Genomic DNA, 19,458 nt, shown 5'->3' on the forward strand with positions numbered 1-19,458 from the left:
TGCACCTCCTTACCTGGCCCCACCCCTAAACATACCCCTAAACATTCTAAGATGTTAGTCAATCAGGTAACATGTTTGATAGTTCAAATAAGTCAATAGGACCTTAAGCACCGCTTTGTTCCAGAACTTCCAGAACTCCAGTGTTTTCGAACGCGTCTGGCCAATCTATGTCTACTTACGTCACGGTTAGTACCAGTTGTGCTGGTTAGACCCTGCTCTGGAGTAGGAGCTAATTTGGTTCTCGAAAAAGGCAGTCCGGTACTAAAATCGCACCAAGTTCCTGCAATGCGAAAACGCCTTAAAAGTGTGTAGTTCCACAATTAGTTCTGTTACTATGGTTTAACAAACCACTGAGAGCAACCAACTATTTTCAGAAAATATGAAAAACTAGTATTTAGCTGTAATCTACCTTAATTTAATTTTAATTCAACTTGCATTTTGAATGTCTACACTTCACCAACAAGTTCTCAACTTTAAAAATGGTTTACTGCAATAAAAGGTTTTACATTTTTCCCCCTATTATTTGTTGCCCCATTGTGACAAATGTCTCCATCTCCAGTCTGAAAGTGGTGTAAATTTCATTGCTTAACAACCACCTACAGTAGCACCATCCTGGCAATTTTCTCCAGAACATTTGAAAACCTTTTGTTTACAATAGGCTTCACATTAAATTCTATTAGTCATATAACTAAATGTCTTTGTGAAAGAGAACATCTAATAGGATTTTCAAGGGCAGATGTTTATTTGAAGGTATACTGAGAAAGTATTACAAGTGAAAAAAAAAAAAAAAGTCCTTCTTCAGGAAGCTAGAAATTCTATGACCAGTATGTCATCATCCGTATTAACCTATAAGGCCAATTCACAATTCCTGCACAAACAGATGCAGGCCGAGAAAAGTAAGCCTACATCACTTTTCAGATATACCAAGACTCGATAAATGCTGATTCAACAGTTGGCAAAAAACAAGCAGAGATCAACACCAACAGATGCTGACATGAGTAACACATTGATCAGACCAAACCTGTCAAATGTGTCTGTTGCTGTTTATTGAAATCTGCCAGTGCAGTGCGAATTGGCCTTTAAACTCATCAACAACAAGACCTGTCTAAGAACACAAACAAACCGATCTAGAAATAATATAAGGAAAAACTAATTTGGTAATGCATTTCGGCTTAGCTTTTATTCGGGCCCTTTGCAGAACCTTTCTTTTTAGCTGAAGCTTGTTTTTTAGGCTGGGCTTTGCCGGCCTTTGCTTTTGCCTCTTGGGATTTTGGGGCTTTAGGTTTTGTCGCCGGTGCTTTGGCTTCCTCAGAGGCAGCTGTGGCTTTATCAACATGTTCCTCTTTGAGGGGTTCTTGTTTGGGAGGGTTTGGTTCAGGTAGCTCAGGTTTAACAGCTTCATTCTTGCTATCTTCTTTCAAGACAGGCTTCAGCTGCTCTTCTTTGAGGGGTTCTTGTCTGGGCGGCTCTGGTTCAGGTAGCTCTAATTTCACAGCTTCATCTTTGCTATCTTTTTTCAAGCCAGGCTTTGGCTGCTTTTCTTTGAGGGGTTCTTGTCTGGGCGGCTTTGGTTTACGTAGCTCCGGTTTAACAGCTTCATCTTTGCTATCTTCTTTCAAGACAGGCTTCAGCTGTTCTTCTTTGAGGGGTTCTTGTCTGGGCGGCTTTGGTTCACGTAGCTCCGGTTTAACAGCTTCATCTTTGCTATCTTCTTTCAAGACAGGCTTCAGCTGTTCTTCTTTGAGGGGTTCTTGTCTGGGCGGCTTTGGTTCACGTAGCTCCGGTTTAACAGCTTCATCTTTGCTATCTTCTTTCAAGACAGGCTTCAGCTGTTCTTCTTTGAGGGGTTCTTGTCTGGGCGGCTCTGATTCAGGTAGCTCAGGTTTAACAGCTTTATCTTTGCTATCGTCCTTCATGACATGCTTTGGTTGAGTGGATTCCTGTTTGATTGTCTCTTCTGCTTTTGTTGCCTCTTCCTGGCTTGGTTCCACTTTGGCAGACTCTTGTTTTCCTGTCTGATGTTCAGGGATCTCTGGTTGTAGATTCTCTTGAGGAAGTTTGGATTCCGTCTGGGGTTTGGCGGGTTCAGGATTTGTGAGTACTGATGGGTACTCTACATTAACTCCTGCAACCTCTGGTTTGTTTTCTTCTGTGGTGGAGTGTTCCTCTTGTGTTGAATCTGGTTTATCTGCTGGTTTGGTGGACTCAAGTTTGGGAGCCTCAGGGATTACTGGAATCTTTTCTGCCATCTTCTCTTCCTCACTATCAGATTCTCCAGCATTATCTGTTATGGAACTTACCAAGGAAGCGGCAAACTCCTGCAGACGGATCTGCTCCTCTCGCAGCCTCTTCATCTCTGCGGTCAACATGGGGTTGGGAACTGACTTAGGAAGTTGGATGAGCTCTTGAAGCTCAGCTACTTGGGGCAAATCCACCACAGGTGCTAGAGTCTCCTTTTCTGAGGACCGTATTTCTTTAATTTTGTTATATAAACTTTTTCTTTCATCCTGCAGTGCTCGGCACAGAGTCTCCAGACGGTCGATTTTCAAAGTGAAGAGTTCAAACTCTTTGGCCTTTTCTGATCTCTGTTGGATTGGAGTTAATCAGTTAGTAAGTGAAACGCTAATGGTCAAATACTAACAAACTGTAAATTACCTCCTCAATCATTTCAACAAGAGCTTTATTGCAGCTTTCAAACCGTGTCTTCCATATACTTGACTCCTTTTCCAGCTTTTTCATCTTCTTTGTCATCTATTCAAATAAAAACATAATGAGCATATTACTTATATGCTTTAAAATAAACAAAGTCATTTTAAGTTGTTCACTGCAGAAAAATTTAAAATAATTAAACTAGAATTTTGTCTAATTTTATTGTTGAAATATAAAAAAAAATCCTTGAAGCAAGAAACATTTACTGAAAACTTATTTTCAGAGAATGTAGCTTTATTATGAGTGTGTTTTATCTTACCGTATCAGCAGATTTATCACTTGTTTTAGGTATAAATGAAACTTTTATCTTGTAGATATTTTCACTGGAAAACAACTATAAAGTTGTTTTTCAACATTGTTTTTCCTATTAACTTTTGCATCTAGAATGTAAAAGTGTTTCTAATACAACAAACCTTCTCCATCTCCTGTTTGAAAGTGATGTAGATTTCATTGCTTTTTGCAAGTGTGTTCTGGAACTCATCAAACTTCTGGGAGTACAACACAAGCTGTAAGAAGAGAATTAAAGTTTGCATCATTCAGAAAATCATTGTAAATGTTGCCTGTTAATAAACTGTGCCACAAGAAAACCATGCATGATGATGATGACCTTTGTACTTATCAGCTTGCCCTTCCTTTTAAATTATTATATATCAATCTTATGTAAAAACGACAACAAAAACTTTCTTTCTTTTTATATTTATGAATAATTAATTAATACATTAATGATTGAATTGATGAATAAATAAATAAATACATATTGAAATATATATTTATTTGTATTTATTTATACATCCATTAATTGACTTATTCATTCATTCTTCTGTTTACATCATGGATCTGATGTAAAAATGAGTTAATCACTGATTTTGCAGCTGCACTTTACTCAATCCATCTGCAGTTAGTCAAAGCAAATGTTCCATTCAAAAACACAGAGCTTTAAATGAGTGAACACTTTCTGCAGTGACTCAGTATGTAATGTGCAAGGCATCACTTATTATTTGTAATAGCAGCAGTGAAACTCATCCAGGTCGCATTTGCAGTTCAGCACTTGTAAACTATAATAATTCACCGAAATGATATATTTCTGTCTGTGGTGTCACAATATAGCCACGAGAGAGAGGAAGCCTTCATACAGCCATCAGCATAATGAACTGAAAGAGCTTCATTGTCTTTGTTGATTCAGAGACAGTGAGAAGTTGTCACATTCATTTCCTTTTTCCATTTCCAAGAATAGATCAGTATGATTTATCTGCTCTAAGACAGAATGATAGTATTTCTCAATATGCACAACATTTTTGATGCTTTAATTTCCTTTTATGTAACTGGAAAACCTCAGTCCTTATTTATTGTAATTGCATAAAAAAGTATTGTTCCAATTTCTCCTTTTGTGTTCCACTGAACACAGATTTGACAGGTCTGAAACAACAGGAGGACACAGATTTGACCGGTCTGAAACAACATTAGGGTATAATAAATGAAGACAGAATTTATGCAAAACTGCTTCTCATAAACATCCATCTATAATTTATCTATCCATCTCATCTGAATTGTATTGCACCTAATGACAATGAATCATCCCCATAAATTGCCTTTTAAAGATCGATTGGTTTATGTGATTTGTCAGACGGCTCAGCGAGAGAAACGCCACAGCTAGAGAGGAGAGAGTGTTGGATTGTGGGTAATGCCACAGCGGTAGATATTCACCTGGGCCTGCATGACAGTGTGCTGCTCTTTCAGCTCTTTAGCCTGTAGTTTCCACTCTGCAGCCTGAGTGAGTAACTGGTTAAACACAAGACACACACAGGTGAGCGAGACAGAGAACTTGGCGTTACCTGTTTCTTCATCTGTAACTCCTGCTCCCTCATTGCGTAGCATTTCTTTGTTTTTTCAATAGCCTCTTTAAGCAGCTAACAACATAAATAGTGAGATGTTAACATGTGCCAATTCTCGAGATTCACTGAAACATTTTTATAAACAGGGTCCAACATGAATTTTTTGCCACACTTGAGAAAATGCAAGTTAATCATATAGTAATATATTGAGGGGATCATTCCGCTGTGGTGACCCTTGATAAAGGGAATAAGCCAAAAGAAAGAGAGAAAGAGAGAGGCTATATCTTAAGGGACAAAACAATGAGATAAACTTAAAAAATGTTCCACTAAGAAGACTTGCAAGTCACAACAGAAGTTTTATCTGAATGACACATTCATCACTCTGCTTATCTGCAAATGTCAGCTTACCATTAATATCAACTTGTGTTATGTTGCAGTTCTTTCTAAAATGACCTTTTACAAGCCAATTATTACTTGCATTTTGCACTTGATGCTTGTTCATTTAGACCCTGCTTGTAAATGAATTCATTGGAAGCTCATGCAAATGAATTTGCCTGCCCTTCATTTTACTTGAGGCAAATCTGAAGAGGCAGAATAGGAGATCTGTGTGTCTTACATATTCCTTCTCTCTTTTGTGTTTCTCTTCAGCTTGACTGAGGAGCATGTTGGATTCTTCCAGCTTGGCATCAGACAGTTTCTGCTGTAGATCTCTGTGTTTGAATATCTTCTCTAAACTCTGCATAAAAATACAGGGAAGAAACATTTTTCATTATTTTTAACATTATTTTATTCCAGTATGTCAGTCTATTAAAATCCTAATATAAAACCATGATCTGCACTCACAAAAATGTATTCTTTTACATTATTTACAGTAGTTTTGTGAGTGCGGATCATGGTTTTATATTTGATTTGATTTTTCCATTGTCCAAACCACTTGTCCTATTAAGGGTTGCAGGGATGCCATATTTTTTTTTGTTTATTTTATTTTTTCCAGCTCTAGTCATTTCTAGGAACAACATTTAACACAGTACACCATTTTAACATTGATAATGTGTGTTTGTCTCTCTCCTGATACAACACACAGTGTGATTATTCACAAGCAGAACATGTTCCAGGATCAACATCCTTTGTTGTTCTTGGAACAGCTTTTATATTAATCAAACTTGTATGCCTAAAATCAGAGGGCGGTGATTGGTCAACAGGGGTGTTGTTCCAGGAACATGTTATTCTCGTGCAAATCACATTAAGCATGATGCGTGTCTCTACCGCAGACAGCAGAGGGCAGTAGAGACACACGGCACAATTCAATTCCGAGTCAGTTAACTACTTGGGGTCTGTTTTAGCCCACCACACAGCTGTGTGTGAGCAGTCACTGTGGTACACATCAGCGTGACAGACTGAGCTTAACTTCCCCTCACATCAGGCTTTTCATTCCTCCTGTGATTAGATAGAGAATAGTAGAGTGTTCTACAAGGTGCAATATTCACTGTCAAACCAGGCGTGAATCACTGAGTCAAAGGCAAAAAATACAAGTATCTGCTGTGCATATAGCAGGTTTAGAAAGTGTGAGGGTGTAGTTTCCTCCGCCTCATGTTGTGAAATTACAGCTCTGGCAGACTTCAGCTCTAAAACACACATATGTTTTTATGCATCGTGACTGTAAAAATTGCTCATGTAAACTTCCAGTCCGAAGTTTGGAATAATTAATTAATGTCTTAGAGATTATCTTGTGCTCACCAAGGATGCATTTATTTGATTAAAAAATAAATAAATAACAATAAAAAAATACTAGAGATATTGCAGTTAAAAAAAAAAGTTTTCTACAGTACAGTATGCAAGAATGCCTCCAGAATTAATTCTATGCTTATAATAATTCTATCCTAATACTTTAATAACAGCAAATCAGCATATTAGAATGATTTCTTTTGTTTGATTTCTTCATATTCTCAGTCATAATCTTTACATTCTTGTTTATAACAGTCAATGTTGACTAAATCTAAAACTATTAAAAAATATTATTAATGTTAAAATATTAAAACTATAAACATATTTCAATTAGTGGTTTTGTTAAAAAAGCTGAAATTAAGTATATATATATATATATATATATATATATATATATTAGGGGTGTAACGGTTCACAAAATTCACGGTTCGGTTCGATACGATACACTGATGTCACGGTTCGGTTCGGTTCGGTTCGATACGTTTTAGATACAGCAAAATGTAAAAACATCTCAACTTTTCAGAATGCCGCAAGCGCACCGCGGGTCATGTGACAAGAACTAACCAATCAGCTTCATCCTTTCCCGTAACAACGTTGAAAGCTCAGCCAAGATGAAGGATCAGCTAATCATAGTTGTATATGGATTGCAATTTTGAAATAAATTTAGTAGCAGAGCTACTGCAAGCGATTTTTAGAGCTGCAAATCCATTTATCCTTCGCTGAAATTTCCGCGTCTCATGGAGAGAGCACGTCATTGTTGCTTAGCAAAGACAGACGCCTCATGAGCGCTTCTGCCCAAGCGCTTTGGAAAGGAGGAGAAAGACGCGCTTAGCGTTTTCTATGCGTTTTTAGGCACGATATGTGAACGGCCCCTAAGGCGCTCGCTCACTCAGCACGCGCTGAAGGCTCGTTGCAAAATGTCGAATGCCTTTAACAGACCAGAAATATAAGATCCTAAAATAACCAACAGGTCTGGTGTTTGGGTTGGATTCCCTGTAAGCTATAGTTTCTAAATGCTGCAGGGATAGTTTGCTGCGTGCATGTTTCTCCTTTTTTTCGTCTTTTCCCAGATAGTACTGACGCATATATCCCAGATATTCCCGCTGGTGTTTTTTTTTTGTTTTTTTTTGTAATCCCGCTGGTGTACCCTGTCATGTTGCAGATGCGACATACCGTTGTTTATTTATCCACCACTCTCTTGCCATCACCATTATAGCTTAAAGGGAATCCAAAGTGCACCCAAACACCAGACCTGTTGGTTATTGGAGGATCTTCTCATTTCTAGTCTGTTAAACGCATTGGCTATTTTGCAACGAGCCTTCAGCGTGTACTGAGTGAGCGAGCGCCTGCTGAGTAGCCTAACATAAACATATAAGATGGTGTTTTTTTCTTCTTCGGGAGTGTCAGGGGCGTTGCCTGTTACGTTGTTTGGGTTATTGGGCTACCTTGTTGAACGCATATCATTATATTTCTCTCTCTCTCTTTTTTTTTTTTTTTTCAAATATAATTAATTACTCCAACGAACCGTTCGGTATACATAATGCGTACCGCGTACCGAACCGAAAGCGTCGTACCGAACGGTTCAATACGAATACGCGTATCGTTACACCCCTAATATATATATATATATATATATATATATATATATATATATATATATATATATATATATATATATATATGAAAATCCTATGATATGCAAAAATGATAGAAAAACAAAACTAAAATAAAAATGTAGAGGTAGAGAGGTAAAACAAATACAAAAGCACAAAATAAAATCTTGAAAATTCAGCTTTGCCATAACATATTTGAAAAAATATTCAAATAGAAACCACTTGTTATAAATTGTAATAGTATTGTAATAATATTTGACAAAATTTGTTTTTACTGCATTTTTTAATCAAATAAATGCACCCTTGGTGAGCATAAGAGACTTATAGGACATTAAAACTATGCAGAACTTTTGACTGCTGTAGTTTCAAATAAGTTTGGAAACCCAATAATGACTCATTACATTTATTCTGCTGGACCAGAACAAAAAATCCAATCAGATGCATTATCAAATGCATCACAATCATTTATGTGCACACTTACTTGTAGCAAAATCGAATCTCGACTGTGCCTTGCGGTGCAGCTTTAAACAGATTTAAGACTGATTCTCTTTGACAGATCTGTTAGATATTGTGGTGTTTGAAATCCTCAATTCATTTTGCTGGCTTTCGCTGCACAGGTCTTCGGTCTACTTCACACCACAAGCACATATTTATTTTAGGGCTCATATTAACAGGTTACAGTCCTCACACTGCCCACATTAACAGCACAAAATAGAGGTCTGTTGCAGCAGAAGCACTATGAACGGTGGGCCTGCTGGAGCTCTGCTTATGTGTGGATTTAGTGCATTTCAAATCAAGATGTTAGATACGTCCTGTGGATTTAATATAATGTGTGTGGATTTCCGTCAGTACCTCTTCTCTTCGCTCATACTGCTCTATGATGGTCTTGAGTTTGCTGGCCAGCTCACTGTTCTCTTGGCACAGCTTGTTGTTGCGGTTACTGTGCTGCTCGATCTGACTCTGAATGTCCACTAGCGTGCTCTGGAAATGAGCAGAGATCTCCTTCCGCTTCACTTCATCCTCCCGCAGCCTCTGCAGACTCTCCTCCTGCAGGGAGAAAGAGAGACGGAAACGTGTGGGAAATCTGGGAATATGCAGTCTTGAAAGCCAGCAAAATGAATGAAAGATGAAAGCAATCTAGATCTAGCATTACGTGAGATGGAGCCGTGATTAAATGGTAAAAGTCAAATAATGTATTGTGTTTGATAGCATATTGTGGTAGAAGTTATATTTTAAACATTTGTGGAATAAAATGACCAACTCTTTCTAAAGCTTATTTCATAGTTTGCATTTTATATAGCCTATAAACAAACAACATTTCTTTTGCTTGATTTATAACATATTTATAAAGAATAATAGTAATAATATATTCATAATATTTCATAACAGTGTCACTGTTAACTAACACAAAAACAATTTAGAAAAAAGGTTCATTAAAATAAATGTGAAATATAAATATCAGATGAACGCCTAAACTTAAAAACACTGTAAACAATGAGAAATGTTAACTGAACTAATCTGAGGTACTTAAATAACTAAAGCTGATATAAAATGCATTAAAGATAAAAAGAAAATCAATAAAAACCAATAAAACTGACAAAAGCACAGTAATTAAAATTAACAAATGTAAAATATTAATAAACACTACAATAGCATAAAAATAACACTCAAATAACACTGGTTGACAAGAAAAATTAAATAGTAAAACTAATAGACATGCTACAAATGAATATAAATGTACATTTCCTTATTTATTGTGTAAACATAAGTATTGATAAATTTATAAGAGTTTATGGTTCATAATAGTTTTTCATAAAAACATTAAAATTAATTTAAAAAAATAAATAAAAGTAATATATACAGTCATGGCCAAAAATATAGGCACCCTTGGTAAATATGATCAAATAAGGCTGTGAAAATTCATCTGCATTGTTAATCCTTTTGGTCTTTTATTTTAAAAATTCACAAAAATGTATCCTTTCATTGGATAATAAGAATTTAAAATGGGGGGAATATCATTACAGGTCTAAATTTTCTCCTAATGCCTGATGAGGTCAGAGACCATTCCTTCATCCAGAATCACTCCAGACCCTTCAGATTCCCAGCTTCTCCTCCCTAGTTCACTTCTCTCATTTTCCGTAGGGTTCAGGTCAGAGGACTGGAATGGCTAATGCAGAAGCTTGGTTTTGAGTTCAGTGACCCATTTCTGTGTCTCTTCAAGGTATGTGTTATTGTACGGTTGGAAGATCCAAACATGGTCATTACAAGATTTCTAACAGAGTCAGTCACTTTCTGATTTTTTTATATCTGTTGGTATTTGATATAATCAAAGATGCCATGTATCTAAACGAGATGTCCAGGACCTCCAGCAGAAATATAGGCCCACAACATCAAAAATACAGCAGTATATTTCATTGTACACATGGGGTACTTTTTTTCTCTGTGTTCACCAAATCCACCTTGAGTGTTTGCTGCTAAAAAGCTCATTTTTTAGTTTCATCTGATCCTAAAAGCCAGTCCCATTTGAAGTGCCAGTCGTGTCTCATAACTGAATATGCTTTAGTTTGTTTTTGAATGAGCTAGGAGAATTTCTATTGTAACCCTCCCAAACAACGTGGGATGTAGGTTCTGTTTGACTATTTTTTAAAAGGTTTTCTGAACCAGAAACTCAACTATTTTCTGCAATTCTCCAGCTGTGACCCTTGGAGAGTCTTTAGCTACATAAACTCTCCTTCTCACCGCACATTAGGACGATATAGACACACGTCCTCTTCCAGGCAGTTTTGTAACATTTTCTGTTGGTTGGAAATGCTTAATTATTGTCCTGATGGTGGATTTGGGAATTTTCACTGCTCTAGTTCTTTTCTTAAAGCCACTTCACCAATTTGTGAAGCTCAATCATCTTTTGCTGCACGTCGAGATATATTCTTTGGTTTTTCTGATTGTGATGGATGATTATGGGAATTTGGCCTTTGTTTTCCCTTCTCTTTATATTTCTGTGAAACAGGAAGCAAGAGCTGGATGATTTCATGTTTTTAATCATGCTGGAGTGCTCAAACTTGTGAATATGAATGGGAATATACTTCAGAGATATTTTACTCATAAGAATTTCTAGGGGTGCCAATAATTGTGTCCAACAAATATTTGAGAAAAACATTTATTCCATAATAATTTTTCCCCCCCATTTTAAATTTGTATTATCCAATGAAAGGATACATTTTTTGTGATTTTTTTAAATAAAAGACCAAAAGGATTAACAATGCAGATGAATTTTCACAGCCTTCTTTGAACATATTTACCAAGGGTGTCGATATTTTTGGCCATAAAGGAATATGATATTTTTGGCCATGTTATAATTTAGAGACAGTCTTTTGGAAAGGGCTTTTATTTTATAAATATAGTATAGAGAGTGACAAGAATTTTAAAGGATAGAGGGAATGGATATCTTATAAGCCCAACTTGAACCTAAGTGGCCCACATGAGCACCATGCACCAGTGCAACATGTCCAAAGCAGGTGCACTAACCGCTATGTTAACGGCATTATTTCTACCTTACAAGGTCTGAATAGTGAAGGCTAGTTTATGATCCTATTACTCAAATGTTGTTAATGACGTATTAAGCTCTATGTGATCTATATTTGTAGCACTAATAAACAATATTATCCTTTTTTAGTATCTGGGATTGGATGTGTGAATGCTAAATAGTCCTGCCATCCAATGTGTGCGCTTTGTAAACATGAGCTCCTGTTTCAGAGGCGCCAGCTTCCTGACTCAGCTAATTGTAAGCAACCCAAGCATGGAGTGTTCCTCTCCAGGGCTGAGTCTGTTTGCTTGCCTGTGTTTACACATGGCATGGAGTCTCAAGCTCCCACCCGGGAAAGGTGAAGCTGTATTACCACTACGCAAGCTCATCAGGGAAGCGAATCACTCATATAAGTGCAAAGGAAATGACCCGAGATTAAATCTAATTTACCGTCCTCATAGCTGAGCCCCGCACCTACACACAGGGCTTAGATGTTCTGCTGTGACCTGCTCATTAATGGCTTCCATAATACTTGAATAAAATTGATTGGGGAGTGAACAAGGTCAAAGCCAGCCTCTAGGGAAGGATAGCATCAACTTCCAAAGACACGCAGAGTTCATATTAGAGCAAGAGTTTAATATCTTCAATACCTTGAGGACAAAAAACAACACAAACGCGATTAGAAAGCTCCCCAAAAACAGAAAAAAAAGTGTGTGTGTGTGTGTGTGCATGCAAAGTCCTCCAGCATCTGTTCAGCAAATTTCTCAGTGGCTGAGAAAATGGCTCCAGGTGCTTTGCACAAGATTCATATCATCTTTCATATTATGTACACATTCACCGAATGGAGGTGAAATTATCTCTTGGAAGGAAACATAATTGTTTGGCAGATTGAAAGAAATGAGTGGACTGCTATATCCGACAACTGGAAACATTTCAAGTGCTGAATAACAGTTTTGTAAAATGACAAATATGGCAACTCAATTGAGAGAGGCATTCACAAAATAGTTTGCCTTTTACATGCACTAAAAACATACAGCACAACCAGTGAAGTCCAATTCCCTTGTTAATGACTCTTATGAGTCGGTTCTGTTTATTGAATCAAACACATGTGACAGTGCAGGTAGTGATTGGAGAAATTAAGCTTTTTGAAACCTTAAATCATTTGCTTTGCAAAATGTTTTGATGCTGTCAAAACTCCACAGGCTGGTGGCACCTGCTGGTTAAAACCATGTTGATGCAATGAAAATAACCCTAAATGCATATGACACTTTTAAGAAATCTATAAAATATCTATTAGATTTAACCTATAAATAATTAAAGACTATTATTTGTTAATGTGTAATGCTGATCTTTGGTTCATAGTGTCAGACCATATTTCAAAATGTTTTGAAACCAAGGCTTGAAATGAACATAGATTGTTTTTGAAAACATGAGAGTTTATAAAATGTAATTTTTTGTATAAAAAAACAAAAAACAAACAAAAAAAAACATTAACTTTATGATGTCATATATAAAGGTAATTATTTTTCGAGTGCAAACTCGATCATTTTGTGTTCTTGTTTTATGTTTTTGGTATATTTTGCATAAGAACACAAAATATTCATGACACTATTTTATTTTGTCTAGATAGTCTATGCAATAAAATAAGTTGTTTTAAGTCAGTCACATGTAAAATAAAACAGATTATAAGTGTAAAAATCTCATCATGTAACAGTACTATGAATTTCTTTATATGTGTAAATCGTTTTAAGGAGTTGCATGGTTTAATCCATTATGCAGATTTCACCTCAAAATTAGCACAGAAAATATGAAAACCTATGCAGATTCTATCTGAGACGTAGACATAGTTGCTGTAGCATCAACAGAATGGAAGTACAGGAGGCCGTAGCCTCTGCAGTGATTTGAGCCTGCGAGACATTCTCTTTGACTTTTGATTTATAAAAGAAGGGCAAATGCCACTGAAGCTCGGTAACACTATCCCTCTTGTCATAGTGACCTGTCAGTCAGCAGCGCTTTGAGTCTGAGAAGTCAGTGTCTCATCGAGGCAGAGACACAGAGTCACTGCAGTAACGTCCCACCGGGATCAAAAACACCGTCTCCTCAGAAGGAAGTTGGATTGACTCAATCTCAGCAATCAAAACACTGAGACGGGTAACAGGGTAATAGGAAACACTCTCCCACATGTCAAACAAGAAGTTGCTATAAGGTCTGTTATTATGATCCTATACTGTATCAGATAAATGTACCCCTTAATGGCACATGTAGACAAAACACTGATCGCTGTTCCTGTCAATCAGTCTGCTTTTCTTTTTAAGTGGTCCTAATTTCAGTTTTAGCAGTATTTCAAGTAAGTATTTGAAGTTATAATTTTTTTTTCGTTTAGTGATAGAAAAATGGCGACATCCCCCATAAATTCAGTATATGCAAGTATGAGACACTTGAATTAAGAGTATAATTTTTGTTGTTGTTGCAAAAATGCAACAGCGTGCTTTTGTGGTCAACTATTTTTTCCCCTTAAAATAAGGGAAAATATATATATATATTTTATTTTTGTGTTAACATAGACTACTGTTCAAAAGTGCAATTTTAAAAATGTTTTTAAAGAAGTCTCTTATGCTTTCAAAGGCTACATTTGTTTGATTAAAAATACAGTAAAAAATACGACTGTGAAATACCATTTAAATTTTAAAATGTAATTTACTGCAATTTTCAGTGTGAATGAAATATTCAGATTTTTCGCCCATCAAACATTTCTTGTTCTTTTCAGTGTTTTAATTGTTATACTTTTTGTGGATGTTTCTTCTTTTTCAATATTTTTTGATAAATAGAAACTTTAAAAGAACAGCTGACCCCAAACATTTAAATGACATAAGAAAATAGCCATGTTTCTTTTAAAAACCGAATGAATTCAGACAAAATAAATAATGTCTGTTTCTTATCATAAATAGTATACCCAAAAAATAAACCTACCAAGTAGTATCATAGCTTAACTATTCTTTCTCAATCTTTTAAACTGTCAGACAATGCTCTCACCTTCAGTGTCCTGTTATGTCTCTGAAGCTCCCGGCAGAGCATCTCCAGCTTGCTGCGGGCCAGGATGGCACGACTGTGCTCGAACTGAAGCTGATCTCTCTGCTTGACCAGAAGACCCTGTCTCTGCTGAAGCTGCTCCAGCTGTTTCTTCTCAGTCCTGTGTTCCTCCACCTGCCCCATGTGCACAAAACACACACAGGTGTGATCCATGCATCATCTGATACGCCACTTTAACACCTCTGGCTGGTCTAAAGCTGCTTTCGATAATGTCTGTCTGTGGATTTTGGAATGACAGACTTTTCCAGTTTTCCTTAGATTGTATATTTCTGAGAACAAGATCTCTGTTTGTGTCTGATTGTCGTAGTCTTCTGTCATATGCCCTTCTCTACATGCGCCTGTCGTTATCTCTGTGCTTGAAATTGAAGAAAGTGTTGTGGCTTTCTTGTGTGGCATATGGCCTTGTGTTCAAACTAGCTTATTCAGCCCAGGGCGACGAATATTTAGGTCATCGCAGTATCAGTGAAACCACTCTTAACATCACACCAGGCATGCTTTTATTTTCTCTCCGTGTCAATCTGGTTTATGTTCTATTTGTTTCCTCTTAACTGTCCTCCATGCATTGTTGTTGCCGGCGGTGAAAAGTGTTCAGAGAGCTGCATTCTCTCATGGGTCTGGATACTCACCAGCTCAGTGTATTTCTTCAACACCATTTCCACTTTCTCTTCTGGTGAGCCGAGCTTGTTCAGGCTTTTCAATAAGGATGCGGCCTCTTTACCTATGAGACAAGCATTTTCCGTTCAGATCAGAGAATGAGAAGATAAAGAAGATGAGCAGAAGCCCACAAGGGAAAGTTCTGCACGCCAACTTCAAAATAAATCAACGGGAGAAGTGGGGGAATCACAGCGTGATAGCGTTTACTATGATAAAATGGTTGAGAGAAGCAAACAAGGCACAAGGCATATACTCAGCCTGAAGGGGATAGTTCATCCAGAAATGAATCTCTGTCATTATTTATTCACCCTCTTGTCATTCAAAACCTTACGGTTGTCTTTTTAAAAAATCTCTTAAAGAGCACTGTCAAAGTGGTTGGTTACATTTTTGTGCTGTCTTCAGAAGTCTTAAGAGAGCTTTATGTCAGGAACAAACTGAAAGTTTTATTCACTGATTGTTGAATGAGTTCACAAAACCAGAATGATTTCTTCACAAATCAGACTGGTCCAGTTTTTCAGTTCAGATCATAGACTCATCGAGTAATTTATCACCGATTTATCTGTGACTATTCTTACACAAAGCTATTTATATGACCTGAGATTGTGCATGAGTCATATGGACCACTTTTATGATATTTTATGGGACTTTTTTTTTTTACATGTATGTGTGCTTTTTGAATCTTAAAAGCTCCAACAGCTGTTCATTGTAATAACATTAGAATTCGTGACCAGTACATTATTCATATTTTATCTTTCTGCGTTCCACAGAGGAAAGTCATACAGGTTTGCAACAACATGAGCAAGTAAATGATGACAGAATTTTCATTCCTGTGTAAAATTTCCCTTTAAGCCTAGATTGTGTAAGAAAACTTAAGTCAAGCATAATAGCTGTCTGCATTTGGTGATGATAAAGTGTGCTTCAGTACTGACGTGAGCATTCTTTCCTTGAGAAGGGAAATTTTCCAAACAGTTGATTACCACACATTTGTAGCACTCGACCGTCCTGCTGATAGAAAAACCCAATCGCTGTTTATGACTCTCCATCTGTGTGATTGAGAGCTGCTACATACGGCAGTATTTTTCAAACATAAAACAGCAATCAGTTTTCTAACTGAAATCTCTGCTCTGTGGGTCATTTAATTAAATGGATGTCATTTGTGTCACTCAAATCATATATTACTGTTTAAATGTTTGGGTTAAGGAAGGTTTTTTTTTGTTCAAGAGAAATCAATACTATTGTTTATTTATAGAATGCTTTAAACTCAAATCAGATATGACAGTGAAGACTATGCTACAACAAAATCTGTTTCAAATTATTAATGCTTTCCTTTTAAACTTTGCATTTATTGGCCATTCTCAGGTCCGTTTTATGATGCTCAGCAAAATAAAAATGATCTTTGTGAGGTTTAGTCTTTTAGTTTGTCAAGACATTTACAATGTTTATCAAATGAACAGAAAAAGGGCCAATTGCTCACCCAGGCCCTTGAGGATTTTCTTATCAGCTATCTGCTCCTTCTCTGGAGTGGCACCAGCTTCTTGTGAGTCGGCCTCTTTATCAGCCTTTGCCTCCTCTTCCTTTCTCTCCTCAGACTCCAGGATGGAGATCTGCTCCTGCATCAGGCTGGATGCTGCTCCATACGTGTTGATTATATCCTCTAGCTGCCTGCTGAAGTCCTCCGTGGGGTCCACTGGCTGCTCCTCTGGGCTATTGACTTGTTCATTGGTGTTCTCAGAGGTCTGGTCACTGCCCTCCATCATCTGCTGCAATAATCATGTTAAATATATCATAAAAGCGCTTCAGAAGAAAGCAGATTGATTAGCAGAGGTAGAACAGCCAATTCCTTGATTACACTCTTGGCTTGACGCTGAAATGAGACTGTTGAAATTAATGAGAAGTGATTATGCATTACTTGTAGAGAGGTTTGATACGTTCTGAAATCACTAGCCACTAAACTGAAGATGAATGGCTTTTGGCCAGTTTGTGGTATGTTTGCATAAATAGAGGGAATTTATGTTTGAAATGCATGAGGTTGTTTGAAATGTAAATTCAAATTTGGGGAACTGATTAATGGATTTGCCTCAGGCAGAAACAATATTGATAATAACGAAGTGACCTTGAAAAAGAAATATTTGCAGAAACTTAAAACTGGAAATTGGAATGTGAAGTGGTTTGTCTACATATACAGTAACAATGACCAAATTTAATTAGTTCTATCTATTTGTTTATCTTATTTCCATTTTCAAATTATTTAGTTTGTGTACTGATACTGTTGTGTAGTGATATTTTATTAATAATTATATATGTATGTTTATATTTAGGTCATATATTTTTGAAAGTGTCATGAAAGCTGCATTTATTTGTTCAAAAATTAAATTAAATATTGTGTAATATTGTTAAAATTTACTATATATATATATATATATATATATATATATATATATATATATATATATATATATATATATATATATATATATACATATATATATATATATATATATATATATATATATATATATATATATATATATATATATATTTACAAATGTAATTTATTCCTGTGATAGCAAGCTGAAATTCTGATAACCATTACTCCAGTCTTCAGTGTCACATGATCCTTCAGAAATTGCTCTAAGATGCTTATTTTATGCTCATGAAACATTTTGATTTTATTTTATAGATCCACATCTGGATACAGAAAATGTAACAATTTAATGTAAATACTTTAAAACTTTAATTACTTTAATACCTAATGATCTGGTTAATGGTAGTTAGATCAATTCTTAAACATTTTCAATGCAAATTGTTGAAAAAGAGTAACATCTGATCTCTAAGTTGCCTCCACGTCTGGTGGTCATCTGAAGAGAAGCAACGAGTTGCTAGTGACACACGAGGCTAGAGAGGAGGGGGTGCGGAGAAAATAGCACAAATCACAGTGGCAGAGTATCACTGAGCCTCTAAATCTGATGTGTCACAGATAGCGCCGGGTCTGAAGCCCTTCAGCTCTACACAGCTGATTTCATGTGGAATGAACTCTGAGATTTCAGAGGTGGTTTATGTCCCAGCTCTGTTGCTTATCAGGTTAAAATGATAGCCCCCATTCCAACCCCATGTGCATGTATCCAGCCCTCCTCCTCTCACCATCACCCCTCCTCCTTCACCAACATGGCACCTGTTGTGAAGCCACATACTATTTTTGGACCCTCTAAATATGGGCAGGCTATTTCTTAGTCTAACCACGTACACTCTGATGTCAATCGTGGCAGTTTCACGCAAAGTGGAAAAAATGACTATTCTAAACATCAGTTTACATCTGAACAACAGACTTAGAGTGAAGCACAAACTTTAGGACAAATGATGAAATTTGCTACAAATTTGAATTTAAACAACAGAATTATTGCCCTGGAATTAGCTTTTTCTTCATATTACTTGATCAAAATAATGAAACCACACTACAATGACTTGAACCAACTCTAATGCTTCTCAAGATCAACATCAACTAAAAAGTTAAATAAAGTAGTACAGCTTAAGACTTACCTACACGTGTCTGTTCAGATTTGAATAGAAAAGGAGGACAATGAAGCAGTCAGTCCACAGTTTTATCAGAGTGAAAAAGAGTAGTGAGGAGGGTCCAAAAGGACTCAAGACAACAGCTGACAGCACGAGCCCCTCAAAATAACCTCCAGTGGAACACCAATGGAAGCGTTGTGCAAACACTCTGAGTGAATCGGCCTTTCAAGATCTTTCTGCTCAGGCTTTTCAGGAAGACAGCTGAGGAGCTCATATTTTAGAATCCTTTGAATGGCAGTTGGTTAGAAGTAATAACAAAATCTTGATAGGCTTTTACCCCTATAAAGCCTCAGATATTAAATGATAGCTCCATTATTTTTAGTGGAACAGTTTGTTGAACCTTTAGACAAAATCTAAAAGAAATCTTAATATGGTGTACGTATATGTTTTTTGTTAAGTATGATATAGTGAGAATATGAGGGAAGACGAATCTCTAGATTTAGAAACATAGAAATAAACGGTCCTCAAAAGTGTCATTTACATTTCATTAAATTTTAACATGATTTTTTTCATGAAGGTATGTAATAGATTGTATACAACGTTTAGTATTTGCATACTAAATATGATACACTTGGCTTTATAGGGTTAACATGCAAATCTGGGTGGCTCTCTGAGTTATTGACTTGTGTACTGAATGCCTGAGGACCAATTTCTTGTAACAATCTGCTTAGTATTGGGTTTTCACAGCTCCTATTAGCATTTATTATCACATTTGTCCACCATAATTCCAGTCAATTGCACT

The 19,458-nt window shown here is 36.5% G+C and overlaps 1 protein-coding gene across 6 annotated transcripts; it reads right to left on the reverse strand.

Annotated features, from left to right (window-relative positions):
• Positions 1–718: 718 nt before the first annotated feature.
• Positions 719–18,872, reverse strand: txlnba (taxilin beta a). 6 transcript variants are annotated; one of them, XM_026290717.1, is made up of 10 exons: positions 18,684–18,872; positions 16,621–16,906; positions 15,119–15,210; positions 14,436–14,606; positions 8,732–8,926; positions 5,158–5,277; positions 4,414–4,488; positions 3,123–3,215; positions 2,656–2,751; positions 719–2,585 (listed from the first exon to the last, which is right to left on the reverse strand). In XM_026290717.1, exons 2-10 carry the CDS (start codon positions 16,901–16,903, stop codon positions 1,173–1,175), a joined length of 2,538 nt encoding a protein of 845 aa, XP_026146502.1. In that variant the 5' UTR covers positions 16,904–16,906; positions 18,684–18,872; the 3' UTR covers positions 719–1,172. The 6 variants fall into 6 exon arrangements, with proteins under 6 accessions (XP_026146502.1, XP_026146501.1, XP_026146498.1 ...); XM_026290716.1 differs by lacking the exon at positions 4,414–4,488 and adding an exon at positions 4,542–4,616; XM_026290713.1 differs by having other exon boundaries at positions 15,119–15,222.
• Positions 18,873–19,458: the final 586 nt, after the last annotated feature.

The sequence above is a fragment of the Carassius auratus genome, chromosome 20, assembly GCF_003368295.1.
Source record: "Carassius auratus strain Wakin chromosome 20, ASM336829v1, whole genome shotgun sequence".
NCBI lineage: Eukaryota > Metazoa > Chordata > Actinopteri > Cypriniformes > Cyprinidae > Carassius > Carassius auratus.